The sequence below is a fragment of the Leucoraja erinacea genome, chromosome 2 (assembly GCF_028641065.1).
Source record: "Leucoraja erinacea ecotype New England chromosome 2, Leri_hhj_1, whole genome shotgun sequence".
NCBI lineage: Eukaryota > Metazoa > Chordata > Chondrichthyes > Rajiformes > Rajidae > Leucoraja > Leucoraja erinaceus.
The window spans coordinates 37,473,105-37,500,394 of record NC_073378.1 but is presented as its reverse complement, the minus strand read 5'-3'; the positions used below and the strand labels follow the sequence as shown (position 1 = coordinate 37,500,394).

Below are 27,290 nucleotides of genomic sequence, written 5' to 3'. Positions count from 1 at the left end.
TTTCTCTCTCCCTCCCTTCTTAAAAAGTGGGGTTACGTTTGCTACCCGCCAAACTACTCCAGAATCTAAAGAATTTTGAAAGATTATTACTAATTCATCCACTATTTCTGGAGCTACTTCCTTAAGTACTCTGGGATGCAGCCTATCTGGCCCTGGGGATTTATCGGCCTTTAATCCATTCAATTTACCCAACACCACTTCCCGACTAACCTGGATTTCACTCAATTCCTCCACCTCCTTTGACCCGCGGGCCCCTGCAATTTCCGGCAGATCATTTATGTCTTCCTTAGTGAAGACAGAACCAAAGTAGTTATTCAATTGGTCCACCATATCCTGGTTCCCCATGATCAACTCACCTGTTTCTGACTGCAAGGGACCTACATTTGTTTTAACTAATCTCTTTCTTTTCACATATCTATAAAAACTTTTGCAGTCAGTTTTTATGTTCCCTGCCAGTTTTCTTTCATAATCCATTTTTCCTTTCCTAATTAAGCCCTTCGTCCTCCTCTGCTGGTCTCTGAATTTCTCCCAGTCCTCCGGTATGCTGCTTTTTCTGGCTAGTTTGTACGCATCATCATTTGCTTTGATACTATCCCTGATTTCCCTTGTTATCCATGAATGCACTACCTTCCCTGATTTATTCTTTTGCCAAACTGGGATGAACAATTTTTGTAGTTCATCCATGCAGTCTTTAAATGCCTTCCATTGCATATCCACCGTCAACCCTTTTAGAATGAATTGCCAGTCAATCTTGGCCAATTCACGTCTCATACCCTCAAAGTTACCTTTCATTAAGTTCAAAACCATTGTTTCTGAATTAACAATGTCACTCTCCATCCTAATGAAGAACTCAACCATATTATGGTCACTCTTGCCCAAGGGACCACGCACAACAAAACTACTAACTAACCCTTCCTCATTACTCAATACCCAGTCTAAAATAGCCAGCTCTCTAGTTGGTTCCTCTACATGTTGATTTAGATAACTATCCCGCATACATTCCAAGAAATCCTCTTCCTCAGCACCCCTGCCAGTTTGATTCACCCAATCTATATGTAGATTGAAGTCACCCATTATAACTGCTTTGCCTTTGTCGCAAGCATTTCTAATTTCCTGTTTGATACCATCTCCAACTTCACTACTACTGTTAGGTGGCCTGTACACAACACCCACCAGCGTTTTCTGCCCCTTATTGTTTCGCAGCTCTACCCATACCGATTCCACATCCTCCAAACTAATGTCCTTCCTTTCCATTGCGTTAATCTCCTCTCTAACCAGCAACGCTACCCCACCTCCTTTTCCTTTCTCTCTATCCCTCCTGAATATTGAATATCCCTGGATGTTCAGCTCCCAGCCTTGGTCACCCTGGAGCCATGTCTCCGTGATCCCAACTATATCATAATCATTAATGGCTATCTGCACGTTCAACTCATCCACCTTATTACAAATACTCCTTGCATTGAGACACAAAGCCTTCAGGCTTGTTTTTACAACGCTCTTACCCCTTATACAATTATGTTGAAAAGTGGCCCTTTTTGATTTTTGCCCTGGTTTTGTCTGCCTACCACTTTTACTTTTCACCTTGCTACCTATTGCTTCTACCTTCATTTTACACCCCCCTGCCTCTCTGCTCTTGTACCCATCCCCCTGCCACATTAGTTTAAATCCTCCCCGACAGCCCTAGCAAACACTCCCCCAAGGACATTGGTTCCATTCCAGCCCAGGTGCAGACCGTCCTGTTTGTACTGGTCCCACCTCTCCCAGAACTGGTTCCAATGCCCTAAAAATTTGAATCCCTCCCCCTTGCACCATTTTTCAAGCCACGTATTCATCTGCAATATCCTCCTATTTCTGCTCTGACTGGCCCGTGGTACTGGTAGTAATCCAGAGATTATTACCTTTGAGGTCCTACTTTTAAGCTTATCTCCTAGCTCCCTAAATTCATCCTGTAGGACCTCATCCCTTTTTTTACCTATATCGATGGTGCCAATATGCACCACGACAACTGGCTGTTCACCCTCCCCCTCCAGAATGTTCTGCAGCCGTTCAGTGACATCCCTGACCCTTGCACCAGGGAGGCAACATACCATCCTGGAGTCTCTTTTGCGGCCGCAGAAACGCCTATCTATTCCCCTTACAATTGAATCCCCTATTACTATTACTATTGAAGATTGACACGCATGTGTACTGGACGGGGTCTTCATGTAATCCCTCAACGTTACTCCTCATAAAATAAAGGTCAAACTTCAAACTGGTAAATTCTCATTTAATCTTACTATTAAACCCTCCCACCCTCTACTCTCAGTCTGAAGAAGGGTCCTAACATGAAAAGTCACCTATCCCTTTCCTCCAGAGTTGCTGTCGAACCTGCTGAGTTAATCCCAGCACTCTGTATCTATCTTTGGTATAAACCAGTATCTGCAGTTCTTTATTTCTACATTCTGTCTATTTTGGAAGGCTGTGGGGCTCGGCAGGTCATTCTTGTGATTAGATCCTATGTTTACCCTGACAGTCCAACTCACTACTTATCCCTGGTTCATTGTAGTTTAGTTTAACTGATTGTCATGTGTACCAAGGTTCAGTGGAAAGCTTTTGTTGCGTGATAACCAGTCGGCAGAAAGACAACACATGATTACAATCAAGAGATCCACACAGATACATGATAAAGGGAACAGCGGTTAGTGCAAGATAAAGCCCAGTAAAGTATGATTAAAGATAGTCCGAGGGTCATTAATGAGTTAAACAATAGATCAGGACCACACTTGAATTGTTGATAGAATGATTCGGATGCCTGATAATGGCTGGGATGAAACTGTTCCAGAATCTGGAGGTGTGCGTTTTCACACCTCTGTACCTCTTGCCTGATGGGAGAGGGGAGAAGAGGGAATGACCGGGGTAAGACTCGTCCTTGATTATGCTGCTGGCCTTTTCGAGGTGTAAAGAGAACGCCGTGCAGAGAAATGGCAATGGTTTCACTTGTGTTTTGTTCCCAGTGGCCGTGAGGTGTGAGGTCTAAGTTCTGCTTGTCCTTGCTGGATGTAAAAGGAGCGGACATACTTGCATAATTATTGCATCCTGAGACATTTTAATCAGCAACACAATCTAAAAGTAGAAAGTTATGAATTTCAATTTTACATAGAAAATCACTTGGAAAAAGTTTGATGCTGCTAGAAGCCTTCCTCATTCCATCATTAGACAGTACAGCAGTAGAACATGCCTTTCAGGCTACAATGTTCATGCCGTTAAATTAAACTTCTTTACTTGCATGTGATCCATATTCTTTTTTGTGTATTTTAGAGATACAGTGTGGAAACGGGCCCTTCGGCCCACCGAGTCCGCACCGACTAGCGATCCCTGCACACTGACACTATTCTACACACACCAAGGACAGATTTACAGTTATACCAAGCCAATTAGTCTACAAACCTGTACGTCTTTGGAGTGTGGGTGGATCTCAGAGAAGACCCATGGGGAGAACATACAAACTCCTTACAGACAGAACCTATAGTCAGGATCGAACCCGGGTCGCTGGTGCTGTGAGCACTGTAAGACAGCAACACCACCGCTGCGCCACCGTTCCGCCCTAGGTTTCCTCCAAATCCATGTGCGTATCTAAAAACTTCTTAAATGCCTCCAAAGATAGATACAAAATGCTGGAGTAACTCAGCGGCTCAGACAGAATCTCTGGAGAAAAGGAATGGGTGACGTTTCGTGTTGAGACCCTTCTGTTGTATTTACCTGCACAACCAACCCTGAGAGCTTCCTCCAGGCACCAGGAAATTGTAGCTCTCACCTTGAAGCTATGCACTCTCGTTTTTGACATTTACCTCCGGGGGAAAAGGTTTTGACTGTCTACCCCATCAATGCCTCTCATAATTCTCTATACTTCTATCAGGTCTCCCTCCAATTCCAATATTCTGAGTTTGTCCAACCACTTGTTATAGCTAATATCCTCGAATCCAGGCAGGATGTGAAACCTCCTCTGCACCCTCTCCAAAGCCTCCACATCCTTCCTGTAATGGGGTGGTCAGAACAGAACACAGTACTCCAATGTTCTGTATAGAACTGTTAAGGAGTCTAATAGTCAATTTTAATCCATTCGAATTTCTTCAGATTGCAAATATACATCTGCCAAAAACTTAATTAAAAGGTAGATATTGAAACAATAATTGAAATTAGCATAAAATGCAATTATAGAGTCATACAGCATGGAAATAGGCTCTTCAGCCCAACTTGCCCACGTCACCAGGTCCAGAGGTTAAGGCAAGAAAATGGGGTTAGGAGGGAGAGATAGATCAGAGGGATGAATGGCAGAGAGACTTGATGAGCCGAATGACCTAATTCTACTCCTGTTCCTTATGATCTTATGACCAACATGTCCCATCTACATTAGTCTCGCCTGCCTGCATTTGGCCCATATCCCTCGAAACCTGTCCTATCCATGTACCTGTCTAAACGTTTTTTAAGCATTGCAATTGTCCATGTCTCAACTTCCTCCGCTGGCATCTTGTTCCATACACCCACCACCTTTTATGTGAAAAACGTTATTAAATCTTTCCCTCTTCACCTTAATCCTATGTCCTTTGGTTCTAGGTCTGGGCAAGAGACTTGGTGCTTCTACCTGATCTATTCCTCTTGTGACTTTACACACCTTTATCAGATCATCTCCAGTTAGATGGATACACAAGGAACTGCAGAAAGACACAAAATGCTAGAGTAACTCAGCAGATTAGACGGCATCTCTGGACAACATGGACCTTTCAAACTGAAGAAGGGTCCTGAACTAAAACATTACAAGTCCACGTTCTACAGAGGTGCTGCCTGACCTGCTGAGTTATTCCAGCTCTTTTGCCTTTTTTTAAAAATCAGTTAGAATTGGTACATTTATGTGGAAACTCAATAAATATGTTGAAAAGAGAGAAATTGAAGGGACCTCCGACATTAGTTTAGTGTACTGAGGTACACTGAAAAGCTTTTGTTGTGTGCTAACCAGTCAGCAGTAAGACAACACATGATTACAATAGAGCCATTCACAGGGTAGATTTAAAAGTGTGGAGGCCATAAGGAATAGGTGTAGAATTAGGCCATTTGGCCCATCAAGTCCACTCCGTCATTCAATCATGGCTGATCTATCTCTCCATCCTAACCCCATTCTCCTGCCTTTTCCCCATAACCTCTGACACCTGTACTAATCAATAATGGAGCGATTGTAATATGCGATTGCAGATTGGTTCTGTGGCTAGCATGCAAAAAGTCACCTGAGGTTGGACGCCATCTTGGAATCAAATATGAATTAAGATGAGTGGAGTTTCTTAAGGAGCATAAATTCCTGTGGGGCCTCATTTACCTGTTTCCTTGTAGTAAGATTTTGTGCAATTCTGTTTAATTTCCAGTTGTCAGATGGCCTGTACATCTTCAGAGTGTCTGTGTCGGGAGACGGTGCTTATGGAGAAACTCTTGTCAACGTCACTGTGAAGCCTGGTAATGAACGAAGAATCTCAGACCGCACCAGATGAGGAACTGTTTACTCGGGCCCTTTCCAGTTTGACCAAATGACCTCCATTTGGCAGCACGGTGGCACAGCGGTAGAGTTGCTGCCTTACAGCGCTTGCAGCGCCGGAGACCCATAGTTCAATCCCGACCACGATTGCTTGTCTGTACGGAGTTTGAATGTTCTCCTCATGACCATGTGGGTTTTCTCTGAGACATTCGTTTTCCTCCCACACTCCAAAGACGTGCAGTTTTGTGGGCTAATTGGCTTGGTATAAGTGTAAATTGTCCCTAGTCTGTGTAGGATAGTGTTAATGTGCGGGGATCGCTGTTCGGTGCTGACTCGTTGGACTGAAGGGCCTGTTTCTGCGCGGTATCTCTAAACTAAACTAAATTTAATGTAGCCGATTGAACCCATTTTCCAGTCTTTGTTTCTTCACCGTGGAATATAATTATTTATTCTTCTCGTGCAAAGATAATTTGCACACACTTCAAATTAATATAAACAAGCAGAACACTTTCTTATGTTTCTCATAGTTATGGAGTCTGAGGGCGACACCGCATGGAAACTGGCCCTTCGGCCCAACTCGTCCATGTTGACCAAGTTGCCTAACTGAGCCAATCCCACTTGGCTGTGACCAGCCCATATCCCTCCAAACCTTTCCCATCCGTGTACCTGTTTTTTTTTTGTTTACCGATACAGCGTAGAAACAGGCCCTTCGGCCCACCGAGACCGCACCGACCAGCGATCCCCACACATTAACGCTATCCTACACACATCAGGGACAATTTACACTTACACCAAGCTGATTAGGAAAAGGGGAGATGCAACGAGACCTGGGTGTCATGTTACACCAGTCATTGAAAGTAGGCATGCAGGTGCAGCAGGCAGTGAAGAAAGCAAATGGTATGTTAGCATTCATAGCAAAAGGATTTGAGTATAGGAGCAGGGAGGTTCTACTGCAGTTGTACAGGGTATTGGTGAGACCACACCTGGAGTATTGTGTACAGTTTTGGTCTCCAAATCTGAGGAAGGACATTCTACCATAGAGGGAGTACAGAGAAGGTTCACCAGACTGATTCCTGGGGTGTCAGGACTTTCATATGAAGAAAGACTGGATAGACTCGGCTTGTACTCGCTAAAATTTAGAAGATTGAGGGGGGATCTTATAGAAACTTACAAAATTCTTAAGGGGTTGGACAGGCTAGATGCAGGAAGATTGTTCCCGATGTTGGGGAAGTCCAGAACAAGGGGTCACAGTTTAAGGATAAGAGGGAAATCTTTTAGAACCGAGATGAGGAAAACATTTTTTACACAGAGAGTGGTGAATCTCTGGAATTCTCTGCCACAGAAGGTAGTTGAGGCCAGTTCATTGGCTATATTTAAGAGGGAGTTAGATGTGGCCCTTGTGGCTAAAGGGATCAGGGGGTATGGAGAGAAGGCAGGAACAGGATACTGAGTTGGATGATCAGCCATGATCATATTGAATAGCGGTGCAGGCTCGAAGGGCCGAATGGCCCACTCCTGCACCTATTTTCTACGTTTCTATTAACCTACATACCTGCACGTCTTTGCAGTGTGGGAGGAAACTGAAGTTCTTGGAGAAAACCCACGCAGTCACGGGGAGAACGTACAAACTCCATACAGACAGCACACATTATCGGGATCGAACCCGGGTCTCCGTCACAAGTGCTCTAAGGCAGCAACTCTACCGCTGTGCCACCGTGTCTAACTGTCTTTTAAATGTTGTCATTGTACCCACCTCTATCTCTACCACTTCGTCTGGCAGCTCATTCGACATCTGCACCACTCTCTGTGCAAGAAAGATGCTCCTTAGGACTCTTCTAGATCTTGCCTCTCTCATCTTAAACCTCTATGCCCTCAAGTTTTAGTCTCCTTTATTTTAGGAAAAAGACAGTGGCACTTCACCTTGCATAACTTTGAGGAGATGCGAAAGGATTTAAAAGGAGTGAATTGGGACATTTTGTTTTATGGGAAGGATGTGGAAAGAGAAATGGAGGACATTCAAAGGGGAAATTTTAAGAGTACAGAATCTTTATGTCCCTGTTCGTGTGTAAGGAAATAGTAAAAATTGGAAAGAGCCATGGTTTTCAAGGGAAATTGGACACGGTTCGGAAAAAGAGAGTGATCTACAATAATTATAGGCAGCATGGAGTAAATGAGGTGCTTGAGTAGTATAAAGAATTTAAAAAGAATCTTAAAGAAATTAGAAAAGCTAAAAGAAAATATGAGGTTGCTTTGGCAAGTAAGGTGAAAGTAAATCCAAAGGGTTTCTACAGCTATATTAATAGCAAAAGGATAACGAGGGATAAAATTGGTCCATTAGAGAGTCAGAGTGGACAGCTATCTGCAGAGCCAAAAGAGATGGGGGAGATATTGAACAATTTCTTTTCTTTGGTATTCACCAAGGAGAAGGATATTGAATTATGTGAGGTAAGGGAAACGAGTAGAGTAGCTATGGAAACTATGAGATTCAAAGAAGAGGAAGTACTGACACGTTTGAAAAATATATAAGTGGATAAGTCTCCAGGTCCGGACAGGAAATTCCCTAGGACATTGAGGGAAGTTAGTGTAGAAATAGCAGGGGCTATGACAGAAATATTTCAAATGTCATTAGAAACGGGAATAGTGCCGGAGGATTGGCGTACTGCGCATGTTGTTCCATTGTTTAAAAAGGGTTCTAAGAGTAAACCTAGCAATTATAGACCTGTTAGTTTGACGTCAGTGGTGGGCAAATTAATGGAAAGGATACTTAGAGATAATATATATGAGCATCTGGATAAACAGGGTCTGATTAGGAACAGTCAACATGGATTTGTGCCTGGAAGGTCATGTTTGACTAATCTTCTTGAATTTTTTGAAGCGGTTACTCGGGAAATTGATGAGGGTACAGCAGTGGATGTTGTATTTATGGACTTCAGTAAGGCCTTTGACAAGGTTCCTCATGGAAGGTTGGTTAAGAAGGTTCAATTGTTGGGTATTAATGATGGAGTGGCAAGATGGATTCAACAGTGGCTGAATGGGAGATGCCAGAGAGTAATGGTGGATGGCTGTTTGTCAGGTTGGAGGCCAGTGACTAGTGGGGTGCCACAGGGATCTGTGTTGGGTCCACTGTTGTTTGTCATGTACATCAAGGATCTGGATGATGGTGTGGTAAATTGGATTAGTAAGTATGCAGATGATACTAAGATAGGTGGTGTTGTGGATAATGAAGTAAATTTTCAAAGTCTACAGAGAGATTTAGGCCATTTGGAAGAGTGGGCTGAAAGATGGCAGATGGAGTTTAATGTTGATAAGTGTGAGGTGCTACATCTTGGCAGGACAAATCAAAATAGGACGTACATGGTAAATGGTAGTGAATTGAGGAATGCAGTTGAACAGAGGGATCTAGGAATAACTGTGCACAGTTCCCTGAAGGTGGAATCTCATGCAGACAGGGTGGTAAAGAAAGCTTTTGATGTGCTGGCCTTTATAAATCAGAGCATTGAGTATAGAAGTTAGGATCTAATGTTAAAATTGTACATGGCATTGGTGAGGCCAATTCTGGAGTATGGTGTACAATTTTGGTCGCCTAATTATAGGAAGGATGTCAACAAAATAGAGAGAGTACAGAGGAGATTTACTAGAGTGTTGCCTGGGTTTCAGCAACTAAGTTACAGAGAAAGGTTGAACAAGTTAGGTCTTTATTCTTTGGAGTGCAGAAGGTTAAGGGGGGACTTGATAGAGGTCTTTAAAATAATGAGAGGGATAGACAGAGTTGACGTGGATAAGCTTTTCCCACTGAGAATAGGGAAGATTCAAACAAGAGGACATGACTTGAGAATTAAGGGACAGAAGTTTAGGGGTAACATGAGGGGGAACGTCTTTACTCAGAGAGTGGTAGCTGTGTGGAATGAGCTTCCAGTGAAGGTGGTGGAGGCAGGTTCGATTTTATCATTTAAAAATAAATTGGATAGGTATATGGATGGGAAAGGAATGGAGGGTTATGGTCTGAGTGCAGGTAGATGGGACTAGGGGAGAATAAGTGTTCAGCACGGACTAGAAGGGCCGAGATGGCCTGTTTCCGTGCTGTAATTGTTATATGGTTATACGCCCCCTCATGATGAACCTCAGGGTCTCCCCTCAGCCTCCTGCTCTTCAGAGAAAACAAGGACTCAGCCCATCCAGCCTCTTCTTGTAATTCAAACTCGCCAGACCTGGTAACATTTTCGCAAATCTTTTGTACATCTTTTCCAGTTCAATTTCATGAAATGTGTAGGAAGGAATTGCAGATGCTGGTTTACACCGAAGATAAACAGAAAATGCTGGAGTAACTCAGGCGGATGGACCCGAAACGTCACCCATTCCTTCTCTGTCGCTATCCTTTTATTTAATTTCTGGTAATGTGGACAATTCAGCCTACGTGAGATTTGCCCTGATATGTTGCTGTTGCTTTCCTCACAGCCTTGCGTGTAAATCAGTCTCCTATAGCCATCGCCTTACCTGAAGTGCAGGAAATCAACATGCATCCAATTTCAGCATTCATCGATGGAAGCCGTAAGTAATGCTACCTATAGAAATAGGTAAAATATGCACATATATAGTCAGTGTTGAAGTGCAGCCGCTGTTGTGTGCCGTGCAGAAGCCAGTCAATGTGGGCGGCACTGTGGCACAGGTAGAGCCACTTCCTCACAGTACTAGAGACCCACAGTTGGAACCTGCCTACAAGTGCTGTCTGTATGGAGTTTGCACGATCTCCCTGTGATGGTGTGGGTTTTCCCCGGTTGCTCCGGTTTCCTCCAACATTCCAAAGATGTGCAAGTTTGCCGGTGACTTGGTGACTTGGTTTCTGTAAATTGCCCCTAGTGGGAACGTGGGATAATGTAGAACTAGTGTACGGGTGATCGATGGTCGGTGTGGAGGCGGTGAGCCAAAGGGCCTGTTTCCACTCTGTATCTCTAAACTGAACAGTCCTGAACGACAAGATAACTGGCTAGATAGTCCTATACTTGGTTTGCTGACACAGGGGTGGCACGGTGGCGCAGCGGTAGAGTTGCTGCCTTACAGAGCCAGAGACCTGGGTTCGATCCTGACTATGGGTGCTGTCTGTATGGAGTTTGTACATTCTCTCCGTGATCTGCGTGAGTTTTCTCCAGGAGCTCCGGTTTGCTCCCACACTCCAAAGACGGACAGGTTTGTAGGTTAATTGGCGACGATAAAATTGTAAGTTGTGCGTGTAGGATAATGCCAGTGTATGGGGTGATTTCTGGTTGGCGCGGACTCGGTGGGCCAAAAGGTCTGTTTCCGTGCTGTATCTCTAAACTAAACTAATCTCTATCACTGAGATGGGACATCTGGAGTTAGTGACTGGAGGTCATGGACTCAAATGGCCATTGGTGCCACACTTGTATCTGTACACTGTGATTGGCTCGATTGTAATCATTTATTGTCTTTCTGCTGACTGCAGGGCTGCCAACTCTCACGCTTTGAGCGTGAGACTCACGCCCTCAAGCAAACTCTCACGCCCTCACGCTGATCAGAAATTTCTCACGCTCAGGGGAAATTTCTCCCCCTCCTCCCCGGTCGTGATGCTCCCTCGGGCTTGGTCTCTTGCAATTTCTCACTCCCAACTCTCACCCAATGCTGGCAGCACTGTGACTGGATAGCACGCAACAGAAGCTCAAACTCAACTGAAACTCAAAGGTCCTGCAAGAATTTGAAATGCTAAGGCCCGTCCGACAGTGGAGGATGTTCACTGATATAGTCCAAAACTGTTGAAAAGTACCTTGTTGAAACTAGTGTTTCAGGAAAGAACTGCAGATAGACACAAAAACTGCAGATGCCGGTTGAAACCGGTGATAATCACAAAAAGTTGGAGAAACTCAGCAGGATAGGCAGCATCTCTGGAGAGAAGGAATGTGTGACGTTTTGTGGTCTCGACCCCAGCTTTTTGTGACTATCCCATGTTGAAATTAAATGTATGCATATCCATAAATGCGTAATAGGGCAAATAACCACTCATTCTCCCACGCTCCATGGAATAAAGTCCTTTTCACTGTATCTTGGTACACGATACAACGAATTAAACTCAACTCGGCAAGCAACTCCAGCCCGTTGCCACTTGTAAACCTTCTAAACCATTCTTGGAGATTGTCAAGTCTTTCCCACTGCCTTCATGATGTATTCAAGAGAGAGTTCGATATAGCTCTTAGGGCTAACGGAATTAAGGGATATGGGGAGAAAGCAGGAACGGGGTACTGATTTTGTATGATCAGATTGAATGGAGGTACTGGCTTGAAGGGCCAAATGGCCCATTCCTGCACCTATTTTCTATGTTTCATGGAATGGCCCATTGAAGTTGCTCTCTTTTTCTTTAGGAAGTACAGATGATGACAAGATTGTGAGCTACCGCTGGGAGGAGATTGATGGTCCCCTGAGAAAACAGAAGGCGTCAGGAAACACGGCGGTCCTATACTTGTCTAACCTAGTTCCTGGTAACTACACCTTTAGGTAAATGGACAGACTCCAGCTAATTGGTTTAGTTTTGCCTGTTTGCCTCTGTTGTTTTATTATCAAATCAGTTGAAATGGACATCACACAACAGTGATGGGTGAGATTAGTTTTTAGAGATACGGCGTGGAAACGGGCCCTTTGGCCCACTGCGTCCGCGCCAACCAGCGATTACCCCGTACACTACACAGTCCAACGCACTCGGGACAAATTTACACTTTTACCGAAGCCAATTCACCTACAAACCTGCACGTCTTTGGAGTGTGCGAGGCAATTGGAGCACCCGGAGAAAACCCACGCAGCCACGTGGGGGACGTACAAACTCCATACAGATAGCACCCGTGGTCAGGTCTCTGGCTCTGTAAGAGACTTGGCAAATGAAATTCCTCGTATGTTGCAAAACATACTTGGCTAATTCTTGTGATTGTGATTGTGAAGAAGGGTTCTGACCAGAAAAGTCACCCATGTTTTTTTCTCCAGAGATGCTGCCTGACCCACTCAGTTGCTCCAACACTTTGTGTCAATCTTCAGTATATACCAGTATCTGCAGTTCCTTTCCACACAGAACATGTGTGGGATGTGTGGAAAAAGTGAAGGCGGCAAGGAATAGCACAGTATGGCGGTCACGTGGCATCTTGCCGATAGTCACCCATAACTAACACATTAACACCTTAAACCCGAGGCTCTATAATGCAATGGTCAAGCTGCATTTGGAGTATTGTAAGCAATGTTGGGAACAATATCTGAGGAAAGATGTGCTGGCTCTGGTGAGGGTCCAGAGGTGGTTTACAAGAATTATCCCAGGAATGTGCAAGTTAACACATGATGAGTATTTGTCAGCACTGGGCCTGTACTCACTGGAGTGTAGAAGAATGAGGGGATACCTCATTGAAACAGTGAAAGATTTGGATAGAGTGGATGTGGAGAAGGTGTTTCCACTTGTGGGAGTGTCTAGGACCAGAGGTCATAGCCTCAGAATTAAAGGACATTCCTTTAGGAAGGAGATGAGGAGGAATTTATTTTGTCAGATGGTGGTGAATCTGGGTGTCTTATCATGTCGTGCATCCTGTCACACGCTGACGTATTTTGTCCTGCGGGTGACGGCCGGTGACGTGGGTATATAAAACGGCAACTTATCCATTAAAAAGTTATTGGTCCTTAGATTTATTGTAAATAAGTTCATTTCCAATGTGACTATTATACTTCTGTGTAACCTTCTTGTGTTGTGAAGGCAGGTGACGCAGAGTGACGTAGCTTGACATGGCGGTGACGCGGAGTGTCGTACAACGACGGTTTTTAGGGCGTCAGTCGTTGACGTTCACAGTCTCTGATAAAATCACAAAATGGGACAGGCCCTTGATGCAGCAACTCTACCGCTGTGCCTCTGTGCTGCCCCAAATCTGTAGTATCCATAATTGTGTTCCAAACATTTAAGGTCAAAGCATTGACATGCAATACAAAAGGATGTGATCTATTGGTGTGCCCTGCAGAATTCCTCCAGAAATATCTCTTCAATCACATTTCAAGAGAATGGCTCAATATCTCTTGAAGGCAAACAACAAATCTAACATCCAGATGGAGTTGCAATGTCAGCTAACAGCACAGTGACACTGCGGTAGTGTTGCTGCCTTACAGCACCAGAGATCCACTTCAATGCTGACTGCAGGTGCTGTCTGTATGGAGTTTATGCCTTCCCCCTCCATGACCGCATGGGTTTCCTCCCACACTACAAAGATGCACAGCTTTGTAGGTTAATTGGCTTTGGATAAAGATTGTAAATTGCTACTTGTGCGCAGGGTAGTGCAGGTGATCGCTAGTCGACAGGGGCTCGGTGGGCCGAAGGGCCCGTTTCTGTGCTGTATCTCCAAACTAAATTAAAACTAAACCTTGTTTTCCAGGCTCACAGTGCTCGACTCGGATGGGGTAGAGAACTCGACCACTGCCAGAGTCATTGTCACCAAACGGGTCGATGATCCGCCCGTTGCCGATGCAGGGCCGAATCAAGTGGTAACCCTGCCACGTAATAACATCACGCTGAACGGAAACCAGAGCAGAGACGACCACATGATTGTAAACTATGAGTGGTCACTCAGTGCGGACAGCAAGAGCAAGGTCGTGGTGATGCAGGTCAGTCCAACTGATCTTTATGTAGTGTAGCCTGATCTGTGCTGGGGAAATGCCATTTAAGTGGATGGGACCTGCTCAATCAAACCCACCAGCCTTGCTCCCAAACCCAATGGGCAAATGGTATAGGTGTGAAAACTCACACCTCCAGATTCATGGATAGTTTCTTCCCAGCTGTTTCTCCCACGCAACTGAAACTGGAGATGCCGGAGTCAATCACAAAAGATGAAAGATGCTGGAGTCAATCATAAAAAATGAAATAGCGGCACATTTGGATAGCAGTAACAGGATCGGTCCGAGTCCGCATGGATTTACGAAGGGGAAATCATGCTTGACTAATCTTCTGGAATCTTATGAGGATGTAACTAGGAAAATGGACAAGGGAGAGCCAGTGGATGTAGTGTACCTGGACTTTCAGAAAGCATTTGATAAGGTCCCACATTGAGATTAGTGGGCAAAATGAGGGCACATGGTATTGGGGGTAGAGTGCTGACATGGGTAGAAAATTGGTTTGCAGACAGGAAACGAAGAGTAGGGATTAATGGGTCTCTTTTAGAATGGCAGGCAGTGACTAGTGGGGTACCGCAAGGCTAGGTGCTGGGACTGCAGCAATTTACAATATATATTAATGGTTCTGATGAAGGGATTACATTAGTAAATTTGCAGATGACACAAAGCTGGGTGGCAGTGTGAACTGTGAGGAGGATGCCATGAGAATGCAGGGTGACTTGGACAGGTTGGGTGAGTGGGCAGATGCAGTTTAATGTGGATGGCACTGAATGTCGTTGTCATTTGCGGGCAGAACACCAAGGCAAGTTCCTTGTATGTGATTACTTGGCCAATAAACTTATTCATTCATTCATAAATGTGAGGTTATCCACTTTGGTCGCAAAAACAGGAAGGCAGATTATTATCTAAATGGTGTCAAGTTGGGAAAAGGAGTATAACGGGATCTGGGGGGTCCTTATTCATCAGCCAATAAGCAGGAGAAACAATAATAAAACTGTTAGAGACATCAGCCAAACCTTAGGCTTACCAAAATCAACTGTTTGGAACATCATTAAGAAGAAAGAGAACACTGGTGAGCTTACAAATCGCGAAGGGACTGGTAGACCAAGGAAGATCTCCACAGCTGATGACAGAAGAATTCTCTCTATAATAAAGAAACATTCCCAAACAGATCAGAAACACTCTTCAGGAGTCAGGTGTGGATTTGTCAATGACCACTGTCCGCAGAAGACTTTGTGAACATAAATACAGAGGCTACACTGCAAGATGCAAACCACAAGTTAGCTGCAAAAATAGGATGACCAGGTTACAGTTTGCCAATAAGTACTTAAAGGAGCAACCACAGTTCTGGAAAAAGGTCTTGTGGACAGATGAGATGAAGATTAACTTATATCAGAGTGAAAGAGCAAAGTAAGGAGGAGAGATGGAACTGCCCAAGATCCAAAGCATAGCACCTCATCTGTGAAACATGGTGACAATAGACAATAGGTGCAGGAGTAGGCCATTCGGCCCTTTGAGCCAGCACCACCATTCAATGTGATCATGGCTGATCATCCCCAATCAGTACCTCGTTCCTGCCTTCTCCCCATATCCCCTATCTTTAAGAGCCCTATCTAGCTCTCTCTTGAAAGTATCCAGAGAACTGGCCTCTACCTGAGGCTGAGAATTCCATAGACTCACAACTCACTGAGAAAAAGTGTTTCCTCGTCTCCATTCTAAATGGCCCCTGGTTCTGGACTCCCCCAACATCTTTTCCTGCCTCTAGCGTGTCCAAACCCTTGATAATCTTATATGTTTCAATGAGATCTCCTCTCATCCTTCTAAACCCCAGAGTGTACAAGCCCAACTGCTCCATTCTCTCAGCATTTGACAGTCCCGCCATCCTGGGATTAATCTTGTAAATCTACGCTGCACTCCCTCAATAGCAAGAATGTCCTTCCTCAAATTAGGGGACCAAAACTGCACACAATACTCCAGGTGTGGTCTCACTAGGGCCCTATACAACTGCAGAAGGACCTCTTTGCTCCTATACTCAACTCCTCTTGTTATAAAGGCCAACATGCCATTCGCTTTCTTCACTGATTGCTGTACCTGCATGCTTACTTTAATTGACTGATGAACAAGGACCCCCAGATCCCGTTGTACTTCCCCTTTTCCCAACTTGACACCATTTAGATAGTAATCTGTCTTCCTGTTTTTGCTACCAAAGTGGATAACCTCACATTTATCCACATTAAATTGCATCTGCCATGCATCTGCCCACTCACCCAACAAGTCACGCTGCATTCTCATAGCATCCTCCTCACAGTTCACACTGCCACCCAGCTATGTGTCATCTGCAAATTTGCTGGGTGGTGGGGATGTTATGGCCTGGGCAAGTAAGGCTGCTGAAGGTACTGGCTCACTTATCGTAATTGATGATACAACTGCTGATGGTAGTAGCATAATGAATTCTGAACTGTATAGACACATCCTATCTGCTCAAATTCAAAGAAATGACTCAAAACTCATTGGCCTGCGGTTCATTCTACAGCAAGACAATGATACCAAACATACTGCTGAAGCAACAAAGGAGTTTTTCAAAGCTAAAAAATGGTCAGTAATTGAGTGGCGAATTCAATCACCCGAACTGAACCCAACTGAGCATGCCCTTTATATGCTGAAAAGAAAACTGAAGGGGACTAGCCCCCAAATCAAGAATAAGCTAAAGACGGCTGCAATACAGGCTTGGCAGAGCATCACCAGAGAAGACACCCTGCAACTGGTGATGTCCACGCTGTCATTGCATGCAATGATATGCAACAAAATACTAAACATGACTACTTTCATTTACATGACATTTCTGTGTCCCAAACATTATGGTGTCCTGAAATGGGTGGACTATGTATAAACATTGCGGTAATTTCTACATGGTTTAACCAAAATGTTTAAAAATGGCCTTTATGAAAATCTGATAATGTGCACTTTAACCACATGTGATATTTTCTATTACAAATCTCAAATTGTGGAGTATAGAAGCAAATAAAATAAACTATGGGTCTTTGTCCCAAACATTATGGAGGGCACTGTAGGTTAATTGGCTTGGTGTGTGCATAATTTTTTTTGTCTCTAAACATAGAAACATAGAAAATAGGTGCAGGAGTAGGCCATTCGGCCCTTCGAGCCTGCACTGCCATTCAATATGATCATGGCTGATCATCCAACTCAGTATCCTGTACCTGCCCTCTCCATACCCCCTGACCCTTTAGCCACAAGGGCCACATCTAACTCCCTCTTAAATATAGCCAATGAACTGGCCTCAACTGCCTTCTGTGGCAGAGAATTGCACAGATTCACCACTCTCTGTGTAAAAAATGATTTTCTCATCTCGGTCCTAAAAGACTTCCCCCTTATCCTTAAACTGTGACCCCTTGTTCTGGACTTCCCCAACATCGGGAACAATCTTCCTGCATCTAGCCTGTCCAACCCCTTATATAAGTTTCTATAAGATCCCCCCCTCAATCTTCTAAATTCTAGCGAGTACAAGACCAGTCTATCCAGTCTTTCTTCATATGCTCTAGTGTGTGTAGGAGTGTTAATGTGCAGGGATCGCTGGTTGGTGCGGATTTGGTGGGCCGAATGGCCTGTTTCCACGCTTTATCTCTAAACTAAACTAAACTTGTCATGGTTTTATAGTGTCCTTTCTATAATGTTTAAGGCAGCATTAACTAAAGTTGTGTTTATGTGTATCATTAGTTTTAAATTCTTGCATCCATTGCTTTTAATTTTAACATCACATTCAATGGAGCTGGATTAGCTTGTTATTTATGTATCGCAATTCTATTTTTCCCAGGGCATGCAGAGTCCTTGCCTACAGTTGTCTGCGATGCAGGAGGGCGATTACACATTTCAGCTGACTGTCACCGACTCTTCTGGGCAGCGGTCCTCAGCTGAGGTCACTGTCCTAGTGCAGCCTGGTGAGTTCCCAGTGAAAGCATGTCCCACGCTAGGAAATGAAGGCCCGCTGAAGGCCGGCACGGCTAAAGGGCGGCACGGTGGCGCAGCGATAGAACGACTGCCTCACAGCGCCAGAGACCCATGATCGATCCTAACCACGGGTACTGTCTGTACAGTGTTTTATACGTTCTCCCTGTGACCGAGAGTTTCAGTTTCCTCCCACACTCCAGAGATGTACAGGCCTTGATATAAGTGTAAATGATCCCGTGTGTGTGTAGGATAGTGTTAGTGTACTGGTCGGTGCGTATCTCTAAACTAAACTCAACTAAGCCCCAGAGATCAGGAGAGTAATTGGTTGAGAAAACAACCTGTAATAAGTCTAGAGAAGGGTTCTGACCCAAAGCATTGCATATCCAATCCCTCCACAGATGCTGCCTGACTTGCTGAGTTCCTCCAGCACTTTGTGCGGTTAAGTCATCAGGAATAGGAGTAGATTAGGCCAATCGGCCCATCAAGTCTACTCTGCCATTCAATCATGGCTGACCTATCTCTCCTTCCTAACCCCATTCTCCTGCATAACCCCTAACATACGCATTAATCAAGAATCTACCTATTTCTGCCTTACAAATATCCATTGATGGCCTCCACAACCTTCTGTGGCAATGAATTCCACAGATTTACCACCCGCTGACTGAATAAATTCTTTCTCATCGCCTTCTTAAAGGAACATCCTTTAATTCTGAGGTTATGTCCTTTGGTCCTAGACTCTCCCACTAGGTTCAGCATGTTCAGAACAGAGCCATGGCCATTCTTCACCTAACCCTGGTAATATTTGCTGCAGGAAACTGCTGAAGGATTAGTGGTGATAACCAAACATTTTCTTCACTCCAAGACCTCTGAACACTTTAATTCATGGACGCTGGATTCTCATCCTGTTTACTTTAGACTTTAGAGATACAGCGCGGTAACAGGTCCTTCGGCCCACCGAGTCTGCGCCGACCAGCGATCACCCTGTACACCAGCACTGTCGTAGACACTTGAGACAATTTACAATTTTAGTGAAGCATACAAACCTTCATGTGTGGGAGGAAACCGGAGCACCCGGAGAAAACCCACGTGGTCACGGGGAGAATGTGCAAACTCCATACAGACATCACCCATAGCCAGGATCGAACCCGGGTCTCTGCCGCTGTAAGGTAGCAACTCTACCTGCTGTGCCCCTGTTGTGCTGCTGACAGTGCTTCTTGGTGCATTTTGTGTGTGGTAAGCTTATTGGATGTCTCATTCATGGGCCGCTGAGGAGGAGGATGCTCACCGTCTGGGTTCGGCGTCGGCGTTCCACCAGTCCGGCGTGAGGGCCTGAACATCGGGCCACCCAGGGCGGCTACTGCGGGTGCTCGGAAGGCCCCGACCGCGGATGAACACGGAGGGGAGGCTGGCTGGACTATGGTGCCATCCTCACCTTGGTGCCATTTATGTTATGTTGTGTCGTGGACTTTCTGTGTTTGTGCTTTTTTAAAAAAAATTCAATTTCAATTTTATTTTTAATATGTTTTATTATTTATTTATTATTATTATCTTTTTTTTTTTATGATACTGCCTGTTAGGGAAATTAATTTTGTTGTCTCAAATTGAGACAATGACAATAAATTTGAATACAATACAATACAATACAATTCACCTTGCAGGTGATGTTCATAAACAGAAATGGGTGCACCTTTAACACAAATGTAATCTGCAAAGATGCCATATTGTCAGACATTATGTTCAAGTTGGTTGCTGGTGCAGCTGCTGATTTAGATGCTGAAGAGAATGATTTCTGACCTCCTTGTGAAGTTTGTCACTATTTAGTTTAGTTTAAAGACACAGCGCAGAAACAAGCTCTTCGGCCAACCGAGTCCGCACCGACCAGTGATTCCTGCATATTAACACTCTCCTACACACACTAGGGACAATTTATGCATACACCAAGCCAATTAGCCTACAAACCTGGACGTCTTTGGAGTGTGGGAGGAAACCAAAGATCTCGGAGAAAACCCACGCGGTTACGGGAAGAACGTACAATCTCCGCACAGACAGCACCCGTAGTCTGGATCGAACCTGGGTATCTAGTGCTGCAAGTGCTGTAAGGCAGCAACTCTACTGCTGCGGCACCGTGACAGTGTTGCCCTTGGACAAAATTGTAAACTTTTTCTTTTACGTAGCCTTGTAGAAATTGTCACAGATCTGCTGATGTTCATCTACCATTTAGGAATCCCCAACAAAATTTCTACATACTGAATACCTGCATGTGTTGTGGAAGCTGCTTTCAATATTTAAGATGGACACATAGTGCTGGAGTAACTCAGCGGGTCAGGCAACATCTCAGGAGAAAAACACTGGGTAAAGTTTTGGGTCGCAACCCTTCACCTTTTTCTAGCCTTTGTCTTCAGAGATGCTGCCTGACCCACTGAGTTACTCCAGCATTTTTTGTCTTATCTTTGGTAGAAACCAGCATTTGCAGTTCCTTGTTTCTACATTTCTTCTATCCTTCTATGTTTCTATTTAAGATCTTTGCTTCCATTTCGACAATGGTCTGGTCGTAAATGCAGTATTATTGCTTTGCTGTATTTTGTTCCACAGAGGCCAACCGTCCCCCTGTGGCAATTGTGGGTCCGGACAAGGAATTAATAAGTCCGGTTGAAAGCACCACTCTGAATGGAGAGGGGAGTACTGATGACCAGGGTATTGCATCGTATCATTGGGAACTGATAAGGTAACTGTTGTCTGGAACTAACAAGTTGTGCATTTTGGAGAAACACGGAACTGCAGATGCTGATTTGCAAAGAGCTGTCGTAACTCAGCGGGTCAGGCATCATCTTTAGGAAAACGTTTCGGGTCAGGGCCCTTCTTCAGCACTTTGTGTCTTTAAATTGTGCATTTTATTTGCTCCTAGTTTCCCTAAGTGTGACGCAATCTAACCACTGCTAAGGACATCATTTAACACTCATTATTGCTTTGGCCGTGCATGCATGCCATGGCTGCAATTTTAATTTGTACATACAATCAACATATTTTTAAATTAAAATAAATTCTTGCCTCTATCCTACAAATTCCTGGCTAAGTCACATTTGCTACATTGGGTACAAAATCGATTACAGCTTGTATTCTTGTATTCTTGTATTCAAATTTTATTGTCGTTGCCTCACTTTGAGACAACGAAATGAATGCTGAAGCTCAGCATTCAACACCATTATACCATCACAACTGATCACCAAACTCGGTAACCTGGGCATCGAACCCCTCCCTCTGCAACTGGATACTGGACTTTCCAACCAACAGACCCCAGTCTGTGAGGTTAGACAAGCACACCTCTTCAACCCTCACCCTGAACACCGGCGTTCCACAGGGCTGTGTGCTGAGCCCCCTCCTCTACTCCCTCTTCACCTATGACTGCACACCTGTACATGGTACTAACACCATCATCAAGTATGCAGATGATACAACGGTGATTGGCCTCATCAGCAACAACGATGAGCTGGCCTACAGGGAGGAGGTCCAGCACTTAGCAGCATGGTGCGCTGACAACAACCTGGCCCTTAACTCCAAGAAGACCAAGGAGCTCATTGTAGACTTCAGGAACTCCAGAGGCGGCACGCACACCCCCATCCACATTAACGGGACGGAGGTGGAACGTGTTTCTAGCTTCAGGTTCCTGGGAGTCAACATCTCCGATGACCTCTCTTGGACCCACAATACAATACAATACAATACAATACAATTTATTTGTCACTTGAACCTCATAGAGGCTCAAGTGAAATGTTGTTTCTGCAGTCATACATACAAGAAAAAAAGACCCAAGACACAACACAATTTACACAGACATCCATCACAGCGCATCTCCACCTCGCTGTGATGGAAGGCAAAAAAAAGTATCTCTCCCCTGAACTTCCCTCTCCCCCCGATGTCAGAGTCAAAGTAACAATTGTCCCGCGGCCATTTACGCCGCGCCGGGTGATGCAAGGCCGCGCTCCGGGTCTTGTTGTTGGAGCCCCGGGCGGGCGCTGGCAAAGTCCCGCAGCCGTTGAAGCCACGCTGGGCGATGATGTAAGGCCCCGCGCCAGGTCATCCTCGACCCCGCTACTCGGGCGGGAGAAGTCGCCGTTGCGGAAGCCCCGAAAAGCGGTCTCCCAGCAGGGACCCGCGGGCTCCTGGTGTCACTGTCCACCAGACCTGCCGTTGGAGCCTCCGAATCTCCGAGGGTCGGGTCGCAGCAGCGCGCCACCACCGCTCCTCCCGCTCTGGACTCGGCCAGCTCCGTGATGGTGAGTAGGTCCGCAGCTCCATGACTGGAGCCCCAGGACGTTCCTGCTGGAGGCCGCTCCACGGTGCAGCCCCAACGACAACGGAGACCCGACAGGGAAAGGTCGGGTTCTCCGTGCAGGGGAAAAAATTTAAAAGTTTCACCCCCGCCCCCCCACACACGAACACACACACACACACACACACACACACACACACACACACACACACATACCCCATCAAAAAAATAACATTAAAACGGGACAAAAAATAACAAAAAGACAGACGGACTACAGAGGCCGCTGTGACGTGAGTCGCGCCGCCCACAATACCTCTACTCTGATCAAGAAGGCTCATCAGCGTCTCTTCTTCCTGAGGAGACTGAAGAAGGTCCATCTGTCTCCTCAGATCCTGGTGAACTTCTACCGCTGCACCATCGAGAGCATCCTTACCAACTGCATCACAGTATGGTATGGCAACTGCTCTGTCTCCGACCGGAAGGCATTGCAGAGGGTGGTGAAAATTGCCCAACGCATCACCGGTTCCTCGCTCCCCTCCATTGAGTCTGTCCAAAGCAAGCGCTGTCTGCGGAGGGCGCTCAGCATCGCCAAGGACTGCTCTCACCCCAACCATGGACTGTTTACCCTCCTACCATCCGGGAGGCGCTACAGGTCTCTCCGTTGCCGAACCAGCAGGTCGAGGAACAGCTTCTTCCCAGCGGCTGTCACTCTACTCAACAACGTACCTTGGTGACTGTCAATCACCACACCCCCCCGGACACTTATTATTATTTATTCAAATCATTTGCTATGTCGCCCTTCCAGGGAGATGCTAAATGCATTTCGTTGTCTCTGTACTGTACACTGACAATGACAATTAAAATTGAATCTGAATCTGAATCTGAATCTGAAAATCCAAGTGATCAGTTCAGCCCTCCTTTTGGAAAGTAAATTGTCTTTTGTAAATGGAAGTGGTGTGTGGTCTCACGCCTCCATGGCCAGTATTTAACTGTCAGCCCAAGACATTGAAAGGAGGCATTACCTCATTGCTGTTTGTAGGTGCCGTCTGTACATATAAAATAAAGGCAATGCAAATGTAGTTATTTTTGTGATGGGGAAAGTCATTACATGCACAGCAAGTGAAAAGATCAAAAGACCATAACTGCAGATGCAGGGCAGGAAATCTGGGGGGGGGGGTTAGTTAGAGATGAAAAAGGCAAAGTTTAAAGGAGATAAGGGAGACAATTTTTTTTTTTACAGAGAGAATGGCGGATGCCTAGAACGTGCTGGGTTGTGGCGGAGACAGATAAAGTAGTGGCACTTAAGAAAGATTTAGAGAGGCACATGGATCACGTGTTAAGGGGTTGGACAGGCTAGATGCAGGAAGATTGTTCCCGATGTTGGGGAAGTCCAGAACAAGGGGTCACAGTTTAAGGATAAGGGGGAAATCTTTTAGGACCGAGATGAGAAAAAAAATTACACACAGAGGGTGGTGAATCTCTGGAATTCTCTGGCACAGAAGGTAGTTGAGGCCAGTTCATTGGCTATATTTAAGAGGGAGTTAGATGTGGCCCTTGTGGCTAAAGGGGTCAGGGGGTATGGAGAGAAGGCAGGTACAAGATACTGAGTTGGATGATCAGCCATGATCATATTGAATGGCGGTGCAGGCTCGAAGGGCTGAATGGCCTACTCCTGCACCTATGTTTCTATGTTTCTACGTGCAGGCCGAGGAGATTTAGCATAGCTTGGCATTATGTTCAGCACAGATATTGTGGGCTGAAGGGTCTGTGGCTGTACTGTAATTGTCTTTGTTTTATATTTAAAATGCTGTAAACACTCAGCTGGTCAGGCCTCATCCATAGAAAGATGAGTGGTTAAACTTTTAGTTCTGGCATCCTTTCATGTGTGAACTTTGTTTCTCTTTGCCTGTCCTGCTGAATGTTTCCAACTTAATGCACCGTCAGCTTCTACCACTCTATTATCAGGCTTCGCAATGATCCTTCCATGAGCCAGGGTACTGTCTGATTCTCTTCAACCTCATTGTGGACGTTGGGCTTTGTCTCTGGACCACCAGATTCAGGCAACTGAGTCATCATACCACAACCAGAGAGCAGCGCTGAACTACTAAACTAACTCTTTGATGTCCCTCGGACTATCCTTAACTGGACTTTGCTGGCTTTATCTTGCTCTAAACGTTAGTCCCTTATCATGAACCTATACCATGAATGGATTGATTGTAATCATGTATTGTTTTTCTGCTGACTGGTTAGCAAGCAACAAAAAGCTTCACTGTACCTCGGTACACGTGACAATAAACTAAACTGAACTGATGCGCCACAATGCTGAGAACTATATTCTGCATTCTGTATCTTTCCATTCGCTCTTCAAATTGTGCTTGAGTTTGTCTTGATTGTATTTATGTACAGTATTATCTGATTTCATTGAATAACATGCAAAACAAAGCGTTTAACTGTATCTAGGTACACTTGACAATAATTAGCTTAAAAATAAACCTCAAAAGAAATCAGCTTTTTTTTTCTGGATTTCTTGCATCTGCAGTTTTGTTTTTTGATCTTTTTCACTGTGCATATATTGGGTTTCCTCATCACAAAAATATCAAAATTTGCATTTGTGTCTTCATGTCAGTATAAGTGGTCATTGCATTACTTTGAGGCTGTGATAGGTGCCTTATCAATGCAAGCTCTCTTTTTCCCAGTGGTTCCAATGTGAAAATTGAAGGCAAGGACAAGGCTGTTGCCACAGTTTTGGGACTTCAGATTGGAGTCTATCAGCTGAGACTGACAGTCACTGACCAACAGGGTCTGAACAGCTCAAAGATGCTGGCAATCACTGTCAAAGAAGGTCAGTGCCCACATTATTTTGTAACTTGGCAAGCTTTCATTCATTTATTGCGCTAAGCTAACGTACCCTTTTTATTGTTTGATTCTTCGGCTTGTAACGGGCGAATTTACAGCGATTAATAGTTTAGTCATAAGGTTTAGTCAATAGTTTAGTCATAAGTGATAGGAGTAGAATTAAGAAATTCGGCCCATCAAGTCTACACCACCATTTAATCATGGCTGATCTATCTCTCTCTCCTTATCCCATTCTCCTGCCTTCTCCCCATAACCTCTGACACCTGTACTAATCAAGAATCCATCCATCTCTGCCTTAAAAATATCCATTGACTTGGCCTCCACAGTCATCTGTGGCCACAGATTCACCATCCTCTGACCAAAGAAATTTCTCCTCATCTCTTTCCTAAAAGAACGTCCTTTAATTCTGAGGCCATGACCTCTAGTCCTAGACTCTCCCACGAGTGGAAATATCCTCTCCACGTCTGCTCTATCCAAGCCTTTCACTACTCTATGTTTCAATGAGGTCCCCTCTAATTTATCTAAACTCCAGTGAGTACAGGCCCAGTGACGACAAACGCTCATCTTAGGTTAACTTACTAATTCCTGGGATCAGGATTCCTGGGACTAATTTAGAGATGTAGCGTGGAAACAGGCTCTTTGGCCCACTAAATCCACGCTGACCAGCGATCTCCATGCATTAGCTTTATTCTACACACTAGGGATAATTTATAATTTTACCAAACCCAATTAGCCTACAAACCTGTACATCTTTGGAATACGATAAGATAGAAATAGCAATAGAATTTGAGTATAAGAGGAGGGAGGTTCTACTGCAGTTGTACAGGGTCTTGGTGAGACCACACCTGGAGCATTGTGTACAGTTTTGGTCTCCTAATCTGAGGAAAGACATTCTTGCCATAGAGGGAGTACAGAGAAGGTTCACCAGACTGATTCCTGGGATGTCAGGACTTTCATATGAAGAAAGACTGGATAGACTCGGCTTGTACTCGCTAGAAATTAGAAGATTGAGGGGGGATCTTATAGAAACTTACAAAATTCTTAAGGGGTTAGACAGGCTAGATGCAGGAAGATTGTTCCCGATGTTGGGGAAGTCCATAACAAGGGGTCACAGTTTAAGGATAAGAGGGAAATCTTTTAGAACCGAGATGAGGAAAACATTTTTCACACAGAGAGTGGTGAATCTCTGGAACTCTCTGCCACAGAAGATAGTTGAGGCCAGTTCATTGGCTATATTTAAGAGGGAGTTAGATATGGCCCTTGTGGCTAAAGGGATCAGGGGGTATGGAGAGAAGGCAGGTTCAGGATACGGAGTTGGATGATCAGCCATGATCATATTGAATGGCGGAGCAGGCTCGAAGGGCCGAATGGCCTACTCCTGCACCTATGTTCTATGTTTCTATGTTTCTAAATGTATTTATCCCAGGAGGGAAATTGATCTAATGGAATCGTCTTTGGAATAGTATTTTGAATCAAAAAAGAATAGACGTAGAACAACTGTGTATTATGGTATTTGTAAAGAGACATCTTAAATCGGCTTTCTTATCAAAGGCTCCGGATTATTAAAACTAGAAATGATTGACTCTGCTGTCAAATAATATCCCACTCAATAATAAACTGAATGTTGACTTTGTTTTTAAGAAGTCAACGGTTGTCCCGTGGCCAATGCCGGAGGTAACCATGTTCTGTCATTGCCCAACAATTCCATCTCTCTTGATGGCTCCAGATCTACTGACGACCAAGCCATTGTATCCTACCTTTGGACCAGAGATGGCCAGAGCCCGGCTGCAGGTGTGAGTACAAAACCTACACTACTTCAGCTGCTGTATAACTAATTTATTCTTTACATAGTTTATAGACACAAAATGCTGGAGTAACTCAATGGGACAGGGGATATGGGGTGATGGCAGGAACGGGGTACTGATTGGGGATGATCAGCTATGATCACATTGAATGGCAGTGCTGGCTCGAAGGACCGAATGGCCTACTCCTGCACCTATTGTCTATTGTCTATATTGTCTATTGACAGGCAGAACCTCTGCATAGAAGAGATGGGTGACGTTT

At 44.7% G+C, this 27,290-nt stretch overlaps 1 protein-coding gene across 1 annotated transcript in view; it reads left to right on the top strand.

Moving 5' to 3' along the window:
* Window positions 1-27,290, top strand: part of kiaa0319 (KIAA0319 ortholog) — a 71,428-nt gene that overhangs the window by 29,416 nt on the left and 14,722 nt on the right. The window contains exons 7-14 of the mRNA XM_055654915.1: window positions 5,394-5,481; window positions 9,956-10,048; window positions 11,869-12,001; window positions 13,900-14,128; window positions 17,967-18,090; window positions 20,693-20,825; window positions 25,067-25,212; window positions 26,868-27,019. Of these exons, the coding sequence (XP_055510890.1) occupies window positions 5,394-5,481; window positions 9,956-10,048; window positions 11,869-12,001; window positions 13,900-14,128; window positions 17,967-18,090; window positions 20,693-20,825; window positions 25,067-25,212; window positions 26,868-27,019 (1,098 nt within the window). The remainder of the gene's footprint in view (window positions 1-5,393; window positions 5,482-9,955; window positions 10,049-11,868; window positions 12,002-13,899; window positions 14,129-17,966; window positions 18,091-20,692; window positions 20,826-25,066; window positions 25,213-26,867; window positions 27,020-27,290) is intronic.